General features: G+C 37.3%; 1 protein-coding gene and 10 non-coding genes across 14 annotated transcripts; all 11 read right to left on the bottom strand.

Annotated features, from left to right (window-relative positions):
* Positions 1–467: 467 nt before the first annotated feature.
* Positions 468–10,238, bottom strand: LOC121415993. 4 transcript variants are annotated; one of them, XM_041609419.1, is made up of 6 exons: positions 9,867–10,238; positions 8,020–8,771; positions 6,178–6,436; positions 4,609–4,686; positions 3,596–3,744; positions 468–2,670 (listed from the first exon to the last, which is right to left on the bottom strand). In XM_041609419.1, exons 2-6 carry the CDS (start codon positions 8,659–8,661, stop codon positions 2,434–2,436), a joined length of 1,365 nt encoding a protein of 454 aa, XP_041465353.1. In that variant the 5' UTR covers positions 8,662–8,771; positions 9,867–10,238; the 3' UTR covers positions 468–2,433. The 4 variants fall into 4 exon arrangements, with proteins under 4 accessions (XP_041465353.1, XP_041465354.1, XP_041465355.1 ...); XM_041609420.1 differs by having other exon boundaries at positions 3,596–3,741; XM_041609421.1 differs by having other exon boundaries at positions 4,615–4,686; positions 9,867–10,237.
* Positions 10,239–12,558: 2,320 nt separating this feature from the next.
* Positions 12,559–12,630, bottom strand: TRNAC-GCA. The gene has a single exon. It is a non-coding gene; the product is annotated as a tRNA-Cys (tRNA).
* A 729-nt stretch (positions 12,631–13,359) lies between these two features.
* Positions 13,360–13,431, bottom strand: TRNAC-GCA. Its single transcript has one exon. It is a non-coding gene; the product is annotated as a tRNA-Cys (tRNA).
* A 652-nt stretch (positions 13,432–14,083) lies between these two features.
* On the bottom strand, positions 14,084–14,155 carry TRNAC-GCA. Its single transcript has one exon. It is a non-coding gene; the product is annotated as a tRNA-Cys (tRNA).
* Positions 14,156–15,181: 1,026 nt separating this feature from the next.
* TRNAC-GCA lies at positions 15,182–15,253 on the bottom strand. The gene has a single exon. It is a non-coding gene; the product is annotated as a tRNA-Cys (tRNA).
* An 824-nt stretch (positions 15,254–16,077) lies between these two features.
* On the bottom strand, positions 16,078–16,149 carry TRNAC-GCA. The gene has a single exon. It is a non-coding gene; the product is annotated as a tRNA-Cys (tRNA).
* Positions 16,150–16,750: 601 nt separating this feature from the next.
* On the bottom strand, positions 16,751–16,822 carry TRNAC-GCA. Its single transcript has one exon. It is a non-coding gene; the product is annotated as a tRNA-Cys (tRNA).
* Positions 16,823–17,434: 612 nt separating this feature from the next.
* TRNAC-GCA lies at positions 17,435–17,506 on the bottom strand. Its single transcript has one exon. It is a non-coding gene; the product is annotated as a tRNA-Cys (tRNA).
* Positions 17,507–17,532: 26 nt separating this feature from the next.
* TRNAC-GCA lies at positions 17,533–17,604 on the bottom strand. The gene has a single exon. It is a non-coding gene; the product is annotated as a tRNA-Cys (tRNA).
* A 784-nt stretch (positions 17,605–18,388) lies between these two features.
* TRNAC-GCA lies at positions 18,389–18,460 on the bottom strand. The gene has a single exon. It is a non-coding gene; the product is annotated as a tRNA-Cys (tRNA).
* A 1,075-nt stretch (positions 18,461–19,535) lies between these two features.
* Positions 19,536–19,607, bottom strand: TRNAC-GCA. Its single transcript has one exon. It is a non-coding gene; the product is annotated as a tRNA-Cys (tRNA).
* Positions 19,608–20,351: the final 744 nt, after the last annotated feature.

Genomic DNA, 20,351 nt, shown 5'->3' with positions numbered 1-20,351 from the left:
CCCCTTCTCTCCCCCTCTCTAGTTCTTTCTCCCTTTACCCCCCCCCCCCCTCTCTCTCTCTCTCTCTCTCTCTCTCACACACACATTGAACATTCATGTAGGGGTGCGTTCATGGGGATGTGGGGGCGTGTGTATGAAAGAGATGGAAAAAGAAAATGACGCGGGTCACGCGTTTCTGTGCCGATTTTTTTTGTTTTATTGGCCTACTTCTGGTTTATTTGCTGAAACAGACAAGCTGAAACAAAATGACTAAACTTCAAATTGACTAAACTGAAAATAATAGAAACATCCGATAACAAGGACTCAATTAGAAAATGAAATAATTTACCCAGGGTATCATCTAAAGCTCTTATGAACTGTTTTAACCGCGGACCCTGCACAACAAGCTCTCTTTAAAAATCACGCAACAGACGTAAAAGTAATGATCAAAGTGAGCAAATCGAAGAAGGCCTACGGAACTCTATGGCTAATGTTGAATCAAAATTAAGTTTATTATTGTTTCCAGGAAAGTAAGGCATGACTTTACCAAAGAACACAAAATGTTCCTGTTCGAAATTCAATACCTAGAGATTTTTTACCTGGTGATGCAACGAACTGTTACTGCTTTTCATATAATCATATTTTAGCAAATGATAAACTTTTCATTCATATGCTAAATACAAAGAAAAATACAATTTTAAAAGATATTCAAACTTGAACTTATGTCTCATTTGGCAGTACACACTATAATAAATGTACCAGTTGGTTCGTAAAGTCGGGTGTAACATCATGAAGAGCAGTTTTGTGAAACAGACCTGGCTTGGTATAAGAGTGCATATGTGTTGTCCCCCCCCCCCTTCTTTTTTCCCTCCTCCTCCTTCTTCTTCTTCTACTACTACTTCTTTTATTCTTCTTCTTCTATTTTTTTTTCTTCTTTTTCTTCATATTCATTTTACATATAAACATACTAGAACATTCATTTGGCCCAATGTATGTATCCACATTTGATATGAAATTATAGACATAATCATAATAAGCACTGAGAAGTAAGAAAAATCTACAACATGACAGTATTTTTTATGCGACCCCACAAAATATACAAAAATCGACATACTATACAAGAGATCTTTTTGAGCGGTAACTTGAGAGAGTTATGTACAAGAAAAAGTGCAAACTAGATGTAAGTCTTATTCAAAATCCAGAATTTCTTAGTGGAGAGGCGCAAAAACGGGCCACCTTTATCCAGAAATTTCCGGCACGCACCAATAAAGTACAGTAAAATTTATCACTCCAACCCTCCCCCCTTGACACCGGGGATCAAAAAGATGTTTACACATTTTTTTTTACTAAACACGTTTGAGTACAATTGCCAAAAAATGAAAGTCATTTCCTTTCTCAAGGAGATCTTAAATAATTATTGCAAATTATCATGCATGGCCTTCGTACAAAAGCTAAAAGCAAACTTTGATAGCTCTTGCGCATATCTACCATGTCTACAGAATCTTAAAATTAATTCAAATAGGAAAATGAGTCAAAATCTCACGGATGAACACGATTTGTTACTGAAGCATAAACTTCACCTAATGATGACCGTGCGTTATACTTTATGCCCTTCGCGTACAGGACTTAATCAACAAAATCATAACACGCTTGTTGATGAAGCGTTCCCCTCTCTTTTAGACACGTGACAACTTTCCCTGATTTTGATTGGGTAAGAAGCACAGGTGTCTGAATGTTGCTTTGGTAACTGCCAGATATATCAGACTTTGTTGGATAAAACATCTGACCAGTACTACTAGTTCCTCGTTCAGGAGCATAAAAGTGGTTCCAAAGGGGTAGGCGGCAGGGGGTGACTATACCCCTGTAGAGTAAAGTTTTTTGAAAAAAAGAAGGAAAGAGCTTGAGAAAAAGAAAGAGATACGAAGAAAACGTAAGAAGAACGACGAAGGTAGAGTATGAAAATAGAGGTCTGGGCCGTGTAAATACCAATATATGACCAATGCCCACATTTTTCAGATGAGAAAACAGTGACTTTATCTTGGTGTTGTTATTATAACGTCACTACTTTATATGTTAGACAATATCAATTGAAGATTGCATAATGGCATGCTAAATCCGTCACTCACGAAAAATATAGAATATAAATTGATTGTCTTTGAAAACTAATGCGGCTTTCTTTGTATACCTTTGGACCAGGTATGATGTATTCATTTACCCAACCAAAATTCTGATTATAAAATGAACTTTTTTTCTAGCATGAAGCCATCCCTGCTGATGTTGTTTAAGAAATAAGATCGAACTCATCGTTGCGAACTATATTCACTTTGCATGATGGACTTTGGTCCGAGTCTGGGCTGGAATGATTACTCCGGTCGGTATCTGGGGCTCATTAGTCGTTATTGACTCTCAGTAAAAGCAAACGAAGTCGAGCTTCGACCCGGATCTACACAAGCCTCAGGTAACCCTAAACATGCCGAAATAACTTGTGTCTTCAAAGAGACAAACTCGACGAGGGGTATAGAGCATCTTGATGGCAACCTTAGTCCGTGGAGGAAGGTACACGAGACCGCCGATGAAGCATGTTTTGTACTTGCTTGTCTGTTCCGAGATCGGGGCGATGCAGGTGAATGCTTCGACACCGTCGATCACGATGCTATGACCGATGTACTCATTCGGGTCGTAGTACATCATCTAAACAGTTTGATTAAAAAGCATATACATGTATTTATAATTGTTTAATGTCTCTTCTAGGGACTGTTTCACAAATTTGATACGAGGGCATTTTAGCAATCACTTCACAGACGCTTTCTAGAACACAGAGAACCTTTTGTCAAAAGCTCTTCATAACAAAGCAGTCTTTGTCGAAAGTCGATGAATCAAAACAGCAGTGCCGTCCTGGACTCTGGCAAAGGACGTATTTGCCATTTCTGTCCGGTCCGAGTCTAGACGATGTGTTGTTCCGGTGCGTCAACTTCGACAATGACCTTTGATCTGTCCAATGTGATTTGACAGGAATTTCAATAGAATTCGAACGTTGAGGCAAACGTCTGCGAATTGGATACTAAAATGCGCTAGTACGTTGATGACAGATGACAAACGCCTATCATACCAAAGAAAGTGGCTCCAAATCTACAGGGGTATGTCACTGGAAATAACGTAAGAGATTTGATCGGTCTGTAGCCAGTTTCACCGGCATGACTGTCGCAATACATGTTCTAGTGAAAAATTAGATAATACAAATTTGTATTGGTTTTAATAAAAATGATTTGAATTCCCTCTAGGCTTTACCTTGCAAAATTTTGAAGAAAAAAACGCCATTGCATTCATGATTGCCATCAGAAAGTAACCATCGAACCGCGATGTTATACAACGTCAGCCCCCTACTCGGCTTAGTCACCCCGCTTCCTTTGAAAAAGTGGTTCGAATTGAGACACTTTGTCCCGTATTTGGAACCCTCGAGAATAGGGGTTCCCAAGAAGTTTCGTTACGTGTTCAAGAACCCTAAATGGTTCTATAAAGAACATAAAAGGGTTCCAAGTTGGTTGTTTAGAAACTTTAAAAGAACCCTATAAGAACATTTTTTCCAAGAGTGTAGGACATGTTGGGGAAAATTTACCTGGCTATATACGTAGTACAATCCTGGAGTTCGTACGGTAACGTTCCCCCGCGCTGATAGTCGAAATTCCCTCTTGATTTCGTCCATGTAGCCTGCAGACCCTGCGTTCAGTAATGACGAGGATAGAGCCCAGTAAGGGACCCAACCAGCTTTTTGCAAGTGAAAAGGGAGAAGGAAGAAAATGAAAGGTTTTCAAAAAGTATGGCATCGTCTTGTTTCGAAAAAAAAATATAAAAAGCAAAAACGAAACTTTAACTAGTTTAAAGAAATCTTTAACTAGGTTTCATCATTTAGATGACAACAAATTTATTGCATCATTCATGTCGTACAGAATTTAATGATTGTGAAGACCATTATTTTTCTAAGTTTTGGTGTTTTCTTAACGTATACATCTGTGCAAAATCGCAACATTTGAGTGCAAGGGGGTTAATATAATGATGTGGATTTTGTTGATTAACCACCATTATCCTAAAACATTACTATGACCAGTCAAAATATATACTTCTTTTAACAATGACTTTTACCAACAGGTTCAAGCAGGGAACGTGTTCAGACTGACAAGAAGTCCTGGGGGTGTCAACGAATGTCAAGGAAATGTACACGGCAGCTTAAATATTCGTACTATTATACAGGACTATCAAATAATCAAAATGCACCTTCAATTGTTGACTCGTGGTTAATTGTTCTGTTTCTTTCGTGACATCACATCTAGCCTGCAGATCGAGCAACGCAGATTGTAAGTCACGCATGTGTAAGTCAGCATTGTAGGTAATCACTCGAATACATAAACTTAAATATTTGTACAAAGGAACTGTGTATTTGTCCTCGAATGCCATGATTTTTATGCCATGATTTTTACATTCGTGCGATGATATATTTTGCAGGGGGTTAAATGGTGATCTAGGCAAAGTCGAGTTGACTGTAGCATGTATTTTTTCTTTTAATTTGATTAGGGTACATTGCGTCATTATGTAACCAATAACTGAATGCAAAAGCTTAAAAATAATTCGTACCCTCACCTACGCCGATTGTTGTGGTTCGATTGAGATTGGCCTGGAAATGGACGCCCCTTATCTCTGTCGAATTTCGATCTGAATAAAAAAAATGCATTTTGACATACGTAGGCCCTATACATTTAAATGTAAATGCACGTAGTAAATACCTACTAATAATGATGTGATAATAATTCTTAATTATCCAGGGTAGCCACTTCTAATGAGGTGTTCTCTAAACAGAGCATGCGTAACATAAAGTTACACCCTTTTCCATTTTGATGCGTGGAGCGCCTGCAAAAAAGGCAGAAGGCCCCATTTTTATTTAAGTATTTGGTATGACCCAGCCGAAGATCGAACCCCGACTCCGGTTTATGAGGCGGACACACTACCACTAAATCGCTTTAGTAGATTCAAGGTATAAATGCGAGATCATAATGAACGGTGTATTGGCTCAGTTGGTAGAGCATCCGCCTCACAACCAGGAAGGTCGGGAGTTCAAGTCCCAGCCGCATTACACCAAAAGACGTAAAGAGATGGGAGTTACTGCTACCCTATTTGGCGTTCAATGAGCCAAGGTATAAGAGCCTCATCGATCTGGCGCTGTTGAGAGGCTACCGGGCCCACGATCAATTTGGGTAAAATGAATTTTCTTCGGAGTTCTATCTCGAACATTAAAATATGGACTATTATTTTTCTTTCATCATCGTGGCACAGATCATATTGAAATCAATAATCTAGTGTAAGACCATTTTTTTCAGAAGAGGGAAATAGCACTAATATCTAACGCCTAAAAACCGACATCATTCTCTCCTCAGATTATAAAAATTACCACCATTTCAAATATTTTTTCCTCGCTATGCTGTACATTCCAAATTAAGTTTTACCCAAAAGCAGGTGACGAAATGTCCAATACCATAAACTATAATAAGAATTTACAACAATGAAGAATAAGGATAATGATAACTAAAATTTATTACTAAACAATTAGGTCATGAATGTTGATGAAAAAATTAGGGGAGCAGGGAATTTCTTTTTGTTCCCCAACTTTCCATGTTACACGTTATCAGTAAAGAATAATCAATATGACCAATGCTACAGTCATATCAAGACAACCGACCCCAAACTGATCGATAAGTATGCCATTGGAAAATAACGTAAAAACTTTTGTCGATCTGCATGAGGTTAGTTTCATTAGTATGACTGTATCACCGATAGGGATTTTTTTGCTCAGCGACGTTCAGATAATTCATAAAACAGAGTAACTGTATTGTCAAATGTCCGTCGTGACTTAGACCAGGGAAGTGTTTTGTAGACCTGCTTAGACCATCAAAGAAACCTTTGCTGAAAATTGGAGAATCAAGACAGCAGTTTCGTCATTGCAGTTGGACAAACAACAAAATATTTGCAATTTTTCGTCAACTCTGAAACTAAGGACAAACTGCTGTTCCGGTTTACCGATTTTCGACAAAGACTTTGTTTAGTTGCTCATTGTCATAAAGGGTATTTGACAATAGATTTTCTATGTTCTTCAATCATCATCTTACGTCGCGTCGTCGAGCCAAAACTCCCTATTGACCGATGACGTACCCGCTTCTCTCGTTACCGCTCCGACACTTCTGGCTCTCTGGGCCTGCTCATCCGACTGATTTCGGTCTCGTCCTCTTTTCTTACCGCCTCTTCTGTATCTGGCTCCTTCACTTTCACTGTCTTTTGGGATAACAGGCACGCTTTTCAGTGATGCCCGCGTATCATCTTTTGATGCTGGGGTGCTGCTATCAGGTACTTCTGAGGATGCAGGCGAGGTACTCCTTGCGTTTTCGAGCTTGATAAGGATTTTGGGATGAATCTGAAGTGATGTAAAAGAAATAACTTTCTGGGATAGTATCATTTATCTTTTCTCAAAATTATTCCTTCTTAAAAACAGAAAATATAATGTATTTTTTGGTCATAAGTCACAAGCGACAACAATTTATCAAGAAATTGTAATAATTTCTTTAACACCACGAATTAAGAAAAATATATTTAACAAGAGGATGAATAAAAGAATAAGAGCGATGAGAATTTGAGTTAGGGACATTCATCTCTTGTAAATAAATTCATGGTCATTGATATTGCTGAAAATTATAGGTCATTTGAAAGGTTGAAAATCAATGGGAGCAGTCTTGGAATGCTAGGGAAAAAATGGAGGTGTATTATCCAAAGGAAGGAATCTTTGCCGGAGACAAGGCAGGATGGAGCTGTTTCTTATGGTATGAGAATATCCTTCATGTTCTTTGTTATAAGCTACCATTGACTCACTGGCATATATATATTTGCCAGTTTGGTATCATCCCTACAATACTGACTGAGGAACATGATTAGAAATACAGAAAATTAACGAGTTTTATGGATCAGTCATATTTCTTGTTTTTAACATTTTTTGGCCACTAATCTTTCCTTTGCATGATCTCATTGCACTCAGATTAACTGTCGTGCTATTTAACGTATATCGTGATAGTTGTCCTCAATAATTCCTGAATCCCTTTTCTATTTAAAAAAGGGACAAGTTATATTGTATTCCTTTATTGCAGTTAAACGGTTTCACAAATACGCCAATGCTGTAGGCTGGCACTCATCCGTGGTCGGGGTTTTCCCTAAATGGTTTTCTTTTATCTAGCATGTTATATACTTCTGACACGACTGAACAATACCGTAATTATCTCTAGATTTCTTATACCACTTGAGTATTTGACCGAAATTCATTTTTTTTAAATCACATAAATTGTCCATTATCATGATTATAAATACTCGAAATTACATTAGTCTGTCTGATTGCCAACTGATTTATATGTGTTATCTCCATATATACTGGTATACCAGAATGTTTTTTTTTCCTGACATCGAAAAGCACCATTGTTAACTTCACACTGTTTATCGCCATACCAGAGAGGTGTTGAACCAGCATCAGTTTATGTTTAAATCGAGGACGTTTTACATTGACTTGCCTGGTTAAAAATTTTTGGTGCTTAATGTTACAGCGTTACAGCGTTTCAGACTTTATCCGACAGTTAGGTGTGCACTTGGTTTTTTTTTTTTAATAATGAATGAAAAATTAAATAAAAGTTACCATTGTACAAGGCAGACACCTGTGCTTCCTAGACTAGTTAATTAAAATCAAGAACGTTGTCAATTTGCCAGATGCCACATACTGGGGTTGGATTCATCCATCACCTTTCGTCCGACAAGTTGACATATCTGATAATTTTTTTTTAATTTGATTGACAATGATAGCTGTCGGATAAAACGTCCGTCAAGGACAAGCCCTTTCATGAGACGCTTCCCAGGTCTTCTTGTCAGTCCGACTAACACCATGAACAATTTGCCTACTTGAACCTGGTGTAAAAACAACCCTACTTAATTGCAAATTTTAGTATTTAGCAATAATCTTACCTCGGGGGTTACTGTTTCTAGAACTTCTTTAAGTTCATTTAACGAATGAACGTCATGTAAGGAATGAATATCTCCATCAGGTTTCGACTCTGTCTCTACTCCCAAGACTTTCCCGTGACCACTCGCCATCAAAAATGCGAACTTGTTCTCCCGTCTTTCACCATTCGTGGAGCCTCTTTGTCCACTCTCACCATCAGTTGGCATCCTACAATTACAACTCTTGCTAACTTCTGAAAGTCTTTCTTCCAGCAACGCTACCCTCTCCAAGAGCCGCGCTTGTGCATTACTCCACGAAATCAATATGAATGCCATGGATAAAGTCACCAAAAGAGCAGCACAAGGAACAAGCACCGTTAAAATAAATCTCGCTGCTCCAAGAGCATGTGTCCTTGAGTGGTTTACACTCTTGCTAGGAAACCTAAGTAAAGGTCTGTTTAGTTCTTCTGATATGTTTTGCAATCTTGAAGAAGATATGTCCTTGGAGTCCGGCTCATAGGTGTGGCCTGGAGAAGTCAGCAATGTTCTGTTCCGTTCTTTTGACACTGTTGGCACATTTGACGTTGTGCCTTCTGTGTCCAGCCCGGTAATCTCTCGGGTGTCCAGTCCGGAACCTGTGCCATTTGCAGGAGACCCTTCGGTCATGGTTTTCCTCTAGGTGAATCTCTGCGATGTCTTGTAGAGTTCTGCAGCTGGTCATAGACTTCAAGGGATAATGATAGGTGCCTAATGGAGTCTGCATACTGTCAAAATTTCTGAGAGGATTCGGATGAAAATTAGTCAAAAACTGCTTATCTGATTATATAATCGGTGTTACTTTCTGGAAATGTTTTGGTAAAAAAAAACGGTTACAGCACTAACCATGTAAAGATGAATGATATGAATAATGATTCGTTGTATTAAATAGCGAGGGTATTCACTTAAGCTATAAATCTTCACTCCCAGTAGCATAGGCGGCGGAAGCGGGGGGGGGGACGTGTCCCCCCCCCCTAAATTTGAGGAGGGGGGACGGTCCCCCCTAAATTTGTTGTTGATGACCTTTTTTTTTTTTTTTTTTGCTTGTCAAGTTATTTTCCTACGTCCCCCCTAAAATTTTTGGGTTGAGAACATTTCTTTTTTTTGCTTGTCAAAAAATTTTTGGTTGTCCCCTCCTAACATTTTTGGCTTCCGCCGCCAATGCCCAGTAGGTTTGCATGCAACGAAATGAATCGATAAATGTACCATTTAATCATATTCCATCGATCAATAATTATCTACTTATCTATACATAAATCTCAACAGAAATAGTTATTTTTGTCCACTCCACTTGTGTTCCTGAGTAGAACAAATACATTTACAGCCCTCTCGCGTCGAGTACACAAGTACTGACGGATTTAACGTGGCCATGTTGCATTGAGAATAGACTGATATTTTCATGTTTATAAATTTGAAATTGATGCGATATGACTAAAATGTACAAAATATTCCAAACTGCTTGAAATATTTTACTACGTACATATTTTCCTTTGATATTATTCAATTTATAAATCATTATGACCAAACTCGTGGACTTATTGATAAGCCCTAGATTTTTTTCCGTAATTGGGTAACAACAGTGTTTAAAAAACTTCTAGGAATCTTCCAGGCTTTTCTTATCATTATTAGCAACCCTTTATGATAGTTCAATTACTCTTCAAACAAAGGAGTTGATATTAATATGTAAATGCTCTAGTCAGAAAATACTGTGTTCTAGTCGAATGCGAATAAAGTCAAATATTGTTGAAATAAATGCTACACTCAGATCCCCTGCCCGTCCCCCTTGTGTTGTCTGTTACTTCAACTAGCCTGGTATCACTATACAGCATACTCACCTGCTCAAAGCAATCATGCCAGGCTGCAGACTGTTTAGAACAATGCAATCAAAGATTAAAACTCCAAAATTAATTCCAATGCAACAGTGATTGCAGTCTTACTCCATTCACTTCATTGGTATAATGTTCATCCACTTTTCCATACGGAAACCCTAAACATCCGGACGGATATCAATCTTTATTTCAGCCGGGGTTGCATAATGAAGTTCGTCAGCCTTCCGAATAACAAACTTTGACACAAGACACCAGGGCTTTTCCTAAAGAAGTGTGCCATCTCTAGAAAGTCCGAAAAAGGACAAAGACACTATAATTCCAAAATATCTTGCCACAGTGACTGGGTCTGGGTTACGATGGTACATTGGTTGTCGTTTGTTTTCATGCATGATGCTCGACAGAGTCATTAATTTGGGGGCAAAGTCCTTCTTTTGTGGCTTTGTTATATATTTCTTTGTATTTCCGATTTTTTTTCGAACCTTATTCAGGATCGCAAAAGCGTGGGTGAATCGGTTCTGATCCAGGTACCCTTGAACTATTGAATAGAGCAGGGCACGGGAGTACTTTTCATTATACGGTTATTTTATCCTCTTTTGGAAAAAAAAATATTTAAATATATCTGAGTAGAAATTATATTTAGATTTAGATTTTATTTCCGTTCAACAAAGAGACAGTTCAATGACATTTCATAAAAAAATATTGAAAATAAATGGTATGAATGGAGGGACTTGCCAAAGAAAATCAGAGCTTGTATAAAAGGCAAGTCCCTAAACTTAGTTTCGATACTGATTAACAAAACTGTATACAATAATGGAGACCGACGGAGAAAAGCTTAAAACAAGTACAAAATATGAAAATAAAGCGAAAAAGCGACGACAAAAATAAGAGAAAGTAATTCACATAATAATTACAATGATACCAACAATAATAATGATATAATTGAAATAGTAATTACAAAATTATAATGAGAAAAAAATGCAAAGGAGAAAGGGGGATAGAAGGGTGGTGCAAATAAAACTGAAAAGAGGAACATGCAGGTGCACAGGTCGTAAGGCATATAGTGTCATTATTTGGAGTGTGTAATATTTGACAAATTATTGATAGTTAAAGGTGAGGTTTGTTTGGTTAAGTTTATACGTTAGCTTGAATTGTTTGTGTTGACTATTAACAAATTATTATCTTTTTTAAGTTAAAAAATATTAATATATTTGAAAATTTTGAGTGTATTAAAGGAGGATCTATAACATTAGTCATAAAATGTGTGAAAGAGGAGAAAAATAAGTAAAACACAGTGGTCAGTTGTTAAGATTTTGAAAGAAATCGGACAAAGCAATGAGAGAGTTATGGCTGTTTTAGAATTGGGATCCTAAGATAACTTCAAATTGGCAACTGGGTATGTAAATTATGACAAGTGGAAGGGAAATCTTTTACAATTTATATTCTTAATTAGAGGGATTTGTCGTATAAGTGTCAATTCCCTGTGGTAGTGATAAAAATATAACCAAGGTATCATATTGTTATGTCCTCATGAAAGAATATTACGATCTGAAATAAAACTTAAAAATATATGTACATGTTAGCTTTTTTATGTTTTGGAGTAGACGGAAGAGTGCTTGCCTTTCATAACTATGACATCACCAAAGCGGCGATTTGAAGTCTCCATAGGTATAGTAATAACCAATTTGTACAACTCTCATTTTAATTATAACCTTTTTTTTATTGTTTGTCCGATTTTGATTAAATTTTCAGCGTAATGCTTGTTTGATGTTTGGATTCATTTTCTGGAGTGGACTTGACCATTAATAAAGTGAGTACATTCAATACATAATTACATTAAAAATCCACAAACACCGATTGCAATTTTCTTTTGCCATAAACACCTTTTCTTTGTTTTCCTGGAGATATGTGTAAAGGTGTTTCATGTAGCTTCCTTAACTAAAATACAGACCCAGCAGCCAGCAGGTTAGATTTGTAAATTTTAACCCCCCAAAAGGGGAAATCTGATTGGATGAGACAATCGGCTACAGTAAGGTCATTTGACGGGGCTCATCATCATCAAAAATATACCCCCGTAAAAATAGCTATTGACATGCTTGATGTGATAATTACACACCATTTAAGAGACAATTTTGGACACCATTCTGCCTTCCAACTACTGAATATTTGCTCGCTTGCTTCGTTTTCTTGCACATGAGCAGACAACGAAGATACGGAACCTTTCATGTAGATGGCGCTGTTCCAGTAAGCTAGTTCATTGCTGTATACCTATATCCCTGAAATACCAATTCGATATTGCTATCATGTTGCAACAGCTAATTCCAAACATCTTTGTGATAAGAGTAGTCATGATTGTACATACTCTTGAAATCAGTTAAATAGACACTAACTTTTCTACATGTTCCGAATATGTTGTATATAATATCAATTACATCTACACAAAAAAATATTTCAGAAAGAACAACACATTTTCTAATTAATGCCGACAACTAAAAAAAAAACTTTTTAAGGGCTAATCTACTTTTGTTAACTTATAAATCTAAATATTAACGGACAAGACCTTTATGTACAAGACGAATTGTCTGATACCACATCCAAGATTACCGGTGTAATGTTATCACCACCCCCCCCCCCCCCCATACCTCCCTCTCCCTTTCTTATGGAGCTCCTCGAACAATGAGAAAAAGGTAAAAGAAAAGTGAGGGGACACCCGGGTTTGAACCGGGGACCTCTCGATGTGCAGTCGAATGATCTACCACTGAGCTATATCCCCTTCAGGCTTTACAAAAGGGATAATAGAAATTGAACTTTCTTGCTGGAGTGGATAGAAACGATGGCTGGTCGTCACAGATGACGAAACAACAATGCAATGATGACCATGAACCGGACCCACATTTAAATCTATAGTTCAATAAAGTTTTGACAACGTGATATGTTTCAAATGCTGATGGCGGCTATCGGATATAAGTTGGCTTACCAATTTTGTCGTAAGAAATAGGAATTCCTTAAAACAAATTGATTTATCCTAAAACAAGTGAGGACTACCTCTTTCGCACTCTCCCCCTTTTCTTTCTTTCTTTCTTTCTTCTTTTTCTTTCGTTCTTTCATTCTTTCTTTCTTTCATTCTTCCTTTCTTTCAATTATTCTTTCATTCTTTCATTCTTTTCTTTCTTTCTTCCTTCCTTCCTCCCTTCTTCCCTCCCTTTCTTTCTTTATTTCTTTCTTTCTCTATCTCCCCCCCTCTCTCTCTCTCCCCCACTTCCTCTTTTCCCCAGCCCCCTTGTAATGGAGGAGGTTGATTTGACCCTTTTCCTACTTGATGTTTATTTTCACCATTATGCTATGTGACTGATATATTGACTTCGATCGTTATTGATAATTATCATAATAATCATCAATATATGTATATAATGCCTTCCCTTCTCTGAAAAAAAATATGCATGTATTGCCTTCGTGGAAAGTGCAAACATGTGCCAACATGGAAAGTAAAATAGGAATGATCAGGGGACACCCGGGTTCGAACCGGGGACCTCTCGATCTGCAGTCGAATGCTCTACCACTGAGCTATATCCCCTTCATAGGATATAATTAGTATGATAAGGACTTGAACTTTCTTGCTGTAAAGGGTACTAAACGAATGGTTGGACGACGGAAGATGAGGAAACAACCGTGAATCAGACCCGTAAAATAACTTGGGTATATGTATTAATCGTGTATCTTGTCAAAAAACCAACGTCATAGCTTTAACCAAGGGTTCAATGATGAAATAGTATTAATTCACAACTTTATTCCACAGTATACATGATATACTTATAACGAAGACTTATAATAGATCTGAATTTCTAAATCAATTGCTGTTAAATATTTTGTTAGTATGACAGTAGATCTTCTTTCATAGAACCTTCCAACAAGTCCAAGTCAATCCCAAAACAAAGACCATACAAGCATAATCATAAAACGCTAAAACTATCGTCAAAATCTGATGTAAAGTTATGACTTTCAAATTTTGATCAATCTAAAAGTAAAGCAGTTTCCTTACTTTCTATTGGAAAATATCCTTTTGTGATAGAAAACAAATAGTGTTTTACATCATCGACTTCTTCATTATAATGATCACCCATTTTGATGCTGTACAATATTTTGTGAAAATAAGATAATTTTTTGTTACGTCGTAATAGGTATTGGTTTTATCGGATTTTATTATTTTTTGGTGAAGAGGGAATAGCAGGGGACACCCGGGTTCTAACCGGGGACCTCTCGATCTGCAGTCGAATGCTCTACCACTGAGCTATATCCCCTTCTTGTTTACAGGCGAATCCAGCCCAAACAAAAGCTGTTTTAAGAGGAAAATTACAAATCAGACGAGTACAATCTATGTAGGTGAAAATGTGATCAATATCGGACAAACAATAAGAAAGTTATGAATTTTTAAAAGTGGTAAAAATTTGTAAAGTCACTATTTTGGCAGCATTGGTAAGGATTTACTTTTCCATTTACTCAAATACATGAAATGGCCATAATGTCATTTTCCGCAATATTTTTTTTTCACTTTATCATGAGGACATAAAGAAATTGAGATATAAAATAAAATATCATCACCCCCCCCCCCCCGCCATTAAATTGCACTTATCATGCCATGGCCTATACGCAAGACGGTCGTTTCGCTTATCATCCGTTTTGTGCATGATAACTCTTTTGTGAAAAATAAGAAAAATTTCATAAATTTCTTTAGCTACATCCAAATGGGGGATTTCATTGTAATGCTATTTTAAAGTTTATTCATTAATTCGAATCAATAAGCCAGTTGGTAGTTCCTTTCTGCGCATGATCAAAAGATTCTACGCATGATCAGAGGAAGGTCATTTGTACTAAAGTGACATGGTGGTTTAAAATCTAATCAGATAAGCACCAAGTTTGATGTCTTGATTATTCATATATTCTTTTGAATAGTGGTTTTCATTTACATCCACAAAAAACAACAATGCGTCCACGAACGACTAGAATTTCACAGTTTGCCAAGTACATTGTGCAACATGCTATGATATCCTTTCAAAATAGGAATGCACCAAATACCTTCATAAAGTGTTCATTTGTGTGCTATTCTAGTCACCTGGTCTATTAAATTTATTCATCCTGCTATGTAAGGCAAGCTTACGTAATATCTTGCTTTGTAATCTGCCTATCATCATGAAAGAAATGAAAGGTCATTTGACCAAAATTGTCCATGAAGTAACTACGAACTGGTCTATTGGTGGACTTGACCTGGAACTGTTTGTATTGGTTTTATCAGATTTTCTTGTTATTTTTGAAAAGGGTAAAATAGCAGGGGACACCCGGGTTCGAACCGGGGACCTCTCGATCTGCAGTCGAATGCTCTACCACTGAGCTATATCCCCTTCTTGTTTACAGACGAATCCAACCCAAACAAAAGTTGTTTTAAGAGGAAAGGGACAAATCAGACGAGTAGATACATGTATGTAAGGTGAAAATGTGCCCCGAAAAATGTCGGAAAAACAATAAGAAAGTTATGAATTTTTAAAAGTGGTAAAAATTTGTAAAATCACTTTTTTGGCTGCATTGGTAAGGATTTACTTTTCCATTTACTCCAGTACATGGAATGGCCATAATGTCATTTTCCCCATTTTTTTTTTCACTTTTTCCATGAGGACATAGAGAAACTGAGATACGAAATGAAATATCATAACCCCGCCATCATTGGCGGCGGAAGCCCAAAATTTTTGGAGGGGACAACCAAAAAAATTTTGACAAGCAAAAAAAAAAAGGTTCTCAACCCACAAATTTTAGGGGGGACGTAGGAAAATAAATTGACAAGCAAAAAAAAAAAAAAAAAAAAAAAAAAAAAGGTCATCAACAACAAATTATTTAGGGGGGGACCGTCCCCCCTCCTCAAATTTAAGGGGGGACACGTCCCCCCGTCCCCCCCGCTTCCGCCGCCTATGCCCGCCATTAAATTGCACTTATCATGCCATGGCCTACGCAAGACGGTCGTTTCGCTTATCATCCGTTTTGTGCATGACAACTCTTTTGTGAAAAATAACAAACTGTCATAAATTTCTTTAGCTACGTCGAAATTTGATGGGGGATTTCATTATAATACTACTTTGAAGTTTCTTCATTAATTTGAATCAATTGGTGGACTTGAGCTGGAAGTGTTGGTTTTTTCGGATTTTCTTGTTATTTTGGAAAAGGGTAAAATAGCAGGGGACACCCGGGTTCGAACCGGGGACCTCTCGATCTGCAGTCGAATGCTCTACCACTGAGCTATATCCCCTTCTTGTTTACAGGCGAATCCGGCCCAAACAAAAGTTGTTTTAAGACATGTAAGAGGAAAATTACAAATTAGACGAGTACAATGTATATAGGTAAAAATGCGACCAATGTCGGACAAACAACAAGACAGTTATTAATTTTTAAAAGTGGTCAAAATTTGTAATCACCATATGCCTATGCATACTTCAAATTGGCTGCATTGGTAAGGATTTACTTTTCCATTTACTCCAGTACATGGAATTGCCTAAATGTAATTTTCCCCAATATTTTTTTTTACTTTATCTCATGAGGACATAAAGAAAATGAGATATAGAATAAAATATCATCACCCCCCCCCCCCCCGCCATTACATTGCACATATCATGCCATGGCCTACACAAGACGGTCGTTTCGCTTATCATCCGTTTTGTGCGTGAAAACACTTTTGTGAAAAATAAGAAAAAAATGTCATTAATTTATTTAGCTATATCCAAATATAAGCGGGGATTTCATTATAATGCTACTTTGAAGTTTCTTCATTAATTCGAATCAATTGGTGGACTTGAGCTGGAAGTGTTGGTTTTATCGGATTTTCCTGTTATTTTTGAAAAGGGTAAAATAGCAGGGGACACCCGGGTTCGAACCGGGGACCTCTCGATCTGCAGTCGAATGCTCTACCACTGAGCTATATCCCCTTCTTGTTTACAGACGAATCCAACCCAAACAAAAGTTGTTTTAACAGGAAAATGACAAATCAGACGAGTAGATACATGTATATTGGTGAAAATGTGACCAATGTCGGACAAACAACAAGAAAGTTATTAATTTTTAAAAGTGGTAAAAATTTGTAATCACTATACCTATTGCATACTTCAAATTGGCCACATTGGTAAGGATTTACTTTTCCATTTACTCCAGTACTATGGATGGCCAAAATGTCATTTCCCCCAAAAAAATCACCTTTTTCCATAAGGACATTAAAGAAAATGAGATATGAAATGAAATATCATCACCACCCCCACCCCCTGCCATTAAATCACACTTATCTTGCCATGACCTACACAAGACGGATGATTTCGCTTTATCATCCGTGTTGTGCATGATAATTCTTTCGTGAAATATAATTTTAAAATGTCATAATTTATTTTTTAGCTTATACATTCAAATTTGATGGGGGATTTTAATATAACTGTATAATATGCTACTCAAGTTTCTTTATTAATTCAAATCAAATGCAGTGGTGGACTTGAGCTGGAAGTGTTGGTTTTATCGGATTTTCTTATAATTTTGGAAAAGGGTAAAATAGCAGGGGACACCCGGGTTCGAACCGGGGACCTCTCGATCTGCAGTCGAATGCTCTACCACTGAGCTATATCCCCTTCATACGATGTAAAAAATTCTGATCAGGGGACACCCGGGTTTGAACCGGGGACCTCTCGATCTGCAGTCGAATGCTCTACCACTGAGCTATATCCCCTTCATACTTTGCAAGTATGTAAATTGACTTGAACTATCTTGCTGCATTGGGTATAAACGGTTTGATGGAAAAAGAAATGACGAAATAACCATGCAATAGGAACCAAGAATCACGCAAAAATATGCATTCATTAATATAAGTAACTTTTTGAGAGCTGGGTAAAAGAAGGTATTATCGCAGAGCAGGAAATAAAATTTCTCACCGACCATCGGGGAGGGGGGGGGTAGTGTACAAGCATATAAAACGATTGAAATATCATCAAAATCGGGTTAAAATTATGACATTTCAAATTTCAAATTTCGCTCAATCACAAAAACATTTGTATGCACGACTCTACCGGAGCGGGTATGAAAATGGTGGACATGACGTCATCTGCTCACTATTTATTTTTTTATTTCATTAATGAAAGATGAAATTCTAGATATCATTTTATATGTTTTCAATCAAAAGTTTCCTTGCTTTCAATAAATTAACCAAAAAGGTCCATTTGGTTACATATAGAAAAGAATGAATGCAATCATTTACTTCTTTATTACCAATTTTGACATTAGTTTTACAATATTTGGCGTTATTTTGACATTATTTTATGAAAAAACGATAAATTTTGAAACGTCGTAACTTTATTTGACTTTTATGATTTGTTTCCAGTTGTGTGCTTCTTTGATTGATCTCTTAGCTATTCAAATCTATTTGTTGTTAGTTGGGACTAAAATCCACTCGCGTGATTCCCTGTAGAGTCGGATTTTAATGTAATTGAAAAAAAAAGTACATAAGAGAGACTGTCAGGGGACACCCGGGTTCGAACCGGGGACCTCTCGATCTGCAGTCGAATGCTCTACCACTGAGCTATATCCCCTTCATACTCTGTATTAATGTATAGAGACTTAAATTTTCTTGCTGCAATGACCAGAAACGATTGACTGGAAAACATAGATGACGAAATAATCACGTAATAGGAGGAATCACGCCTACAATGTATGTGTATGCAAGATATCTCAGAGGCGGTGGAGCGAAGTTGAAACCGGGGGGGGGGCAGAGGAAAGAGACACTATCTCAAAACGAACAAAAAATAGCGTATCCATCCCACTCTAGAATAATGACGGAACGCATAAGTGTTCAAATTTTATGAAAAGTACAGCATATGGGGCCAGGGGCGGCGGATCTTATTAATTGTTTTCGAATGAAGAAAAAATAAACAAATAGGGCAATATCATCGCGGAAAAAAAAGTTGGAAAGGGGAGATGGCACTGTAAAGTGACAGACTAAATGCCCCCATTACTATATAAAACATTTGCTGAATTTAATTTGCCCAATAGTTTATAGAAATGCCCCTTCAAAGGCGAATAAGGGGAAATTATAAACGATAAATATTCCACAATACATGAAATACATAAAAGAAAATTAACTTTTTCTTCCTCCTGGTACTGCAGTCAAACTCCACAAGCGGGATATTATTGCTGTACTGCAGGCGTGTGTGGCTATATTTTACTGATGAATTAACATTGATAATGTGCCCCCCCCCCCTTTGAATCTTGCTTAACCTTGTCTTAAACTGTCACGTATGTCTATCATGTCTATTGGTTACCGTAGTAGATTCCTATCTGCCATAATCCTTGGAAGGAAAGGGAAAGAGTACCCGAAGCAGTGTCCTCTATTGTTGGTATTCGGGACTGAAATATGCAGATTAAAAAATAATTGTTACCTTACAAAGGGATTTTTATTCCCATTGGGAATTTAGGGGCAAGTGACCCCCCCCCCCTCACTCACTCACTCACTCACTCTCCTCGTCGCGCAAAGTCTGTCATTTGAGGAATTCAGATGTTCTATCCCGGGGTTCTATATCGTGTTTATCAACAATGTTCGCTGCGATGTGAAATTGCCTTTGATTCCATCAAATGCTGTCACATTTGCCGATGTAAAAAATTATGGTCAGGGGACACCCGGGTTTGAACCGGGGACCTCTCGATCTGCAGTCGAATGCTCTACCACTGAGCTATATCCCCTTCATGCCTATTCCGAAGTAGCACAGAACCTGTATTCTTTACAGTAATGGCAAGGGATAAACAGATGGTTGAGCATAACTGACGCAACCAGCGTGTAAACACAAATGAGAGCCACGCCCACTTTTCTGTAGGCCTATTCAGGAAATACGTACAAGATACCCGTACTTTTCTCCGTACTCAGTCAGGGTGCAGTGCAATGGTGATTGAACTCCTTTAATTTTTAATCATGCAGATCCAGTAGCAGTATAGCGCCCGCCTCGGTCAATGTTATGCATAAAAATAATTTATATATAGGCATATTGGATAACTAGAATATAAATCTCTATGATTTTATGCAAATAGATTAGAAGATTTGCGCTTACATTTCCATGGCATGACAGGGCAGTGTAAAATTGAAAATAGAAATGCTCAATTAGTGTAGAAACGTAGACCACAAGTTTTTTTTTCTTGACAAACCCCTTGGGATTGAAGAATATTGATCTATCACAATGTCAACAGTTTTTGTCGACGAGAGTCATATTTATGACAAAGTGAAAGGGCTATTATTGCCCCTTTAGCTGCGATTAGATTTGTTTTAATATTTGAAAAATTGAAATAGGAAAACAAAGAAATAAGGAAAAAATATGGACTGACTGAAAAGAAGAATCAGCATATACCTACAATAATATGTAGAACTAAATCTCTTTTACACCTCATTGAGAAGATAAGACATCCCCCATGCGTAGTAGTATAGTAGTAGTAGTA

This window comes from Lytechinus variegatus, chromosome 5, assembly GCF_018143015.1.
Source record: "Lytechinus variegatus isolate NC3 chromosome 5, Lvar_3.0, whole genome shotgun sequence".
In the NCBI taxonomy this organism is placed as follows: Eukaryota; Metazoa; Echinodermata; class Echinoidea; order Temnopleuroida; family Toxopneustidae; genus Lytechinus; species Lytechinus variegatus.
The sequence above is the reverse complement of the archived record's forward strand: the minus strand, read 5'-3'. Positions and strand labels throughout refer to the sequence as shown.

Bases quoted from the DNA above. Each gene is read 5' to 3' on its own strand.
- LOC121415993 (XM_041609419.1), bottom strand. From the start codon at position 8,661: ATGACCGAAGGGTCTCCTGCAAATGGCACAGGTTCCGGACTGGACACC. The intron at 3,745-4,608 runs GTACGAATTATT...ACTTGCAAAAAG, and splicing joins AACAATCGGCGTAGGTGAGG to CTGGTTGGGTCCCTTACTGG. The intron at 2,671-3,595 runs GTAAATTTTCCC...CAAACTGTTTAG, and splicing joins TGTACTACGTATATAGCCAG to ATGATGTACTACGACCCGAA.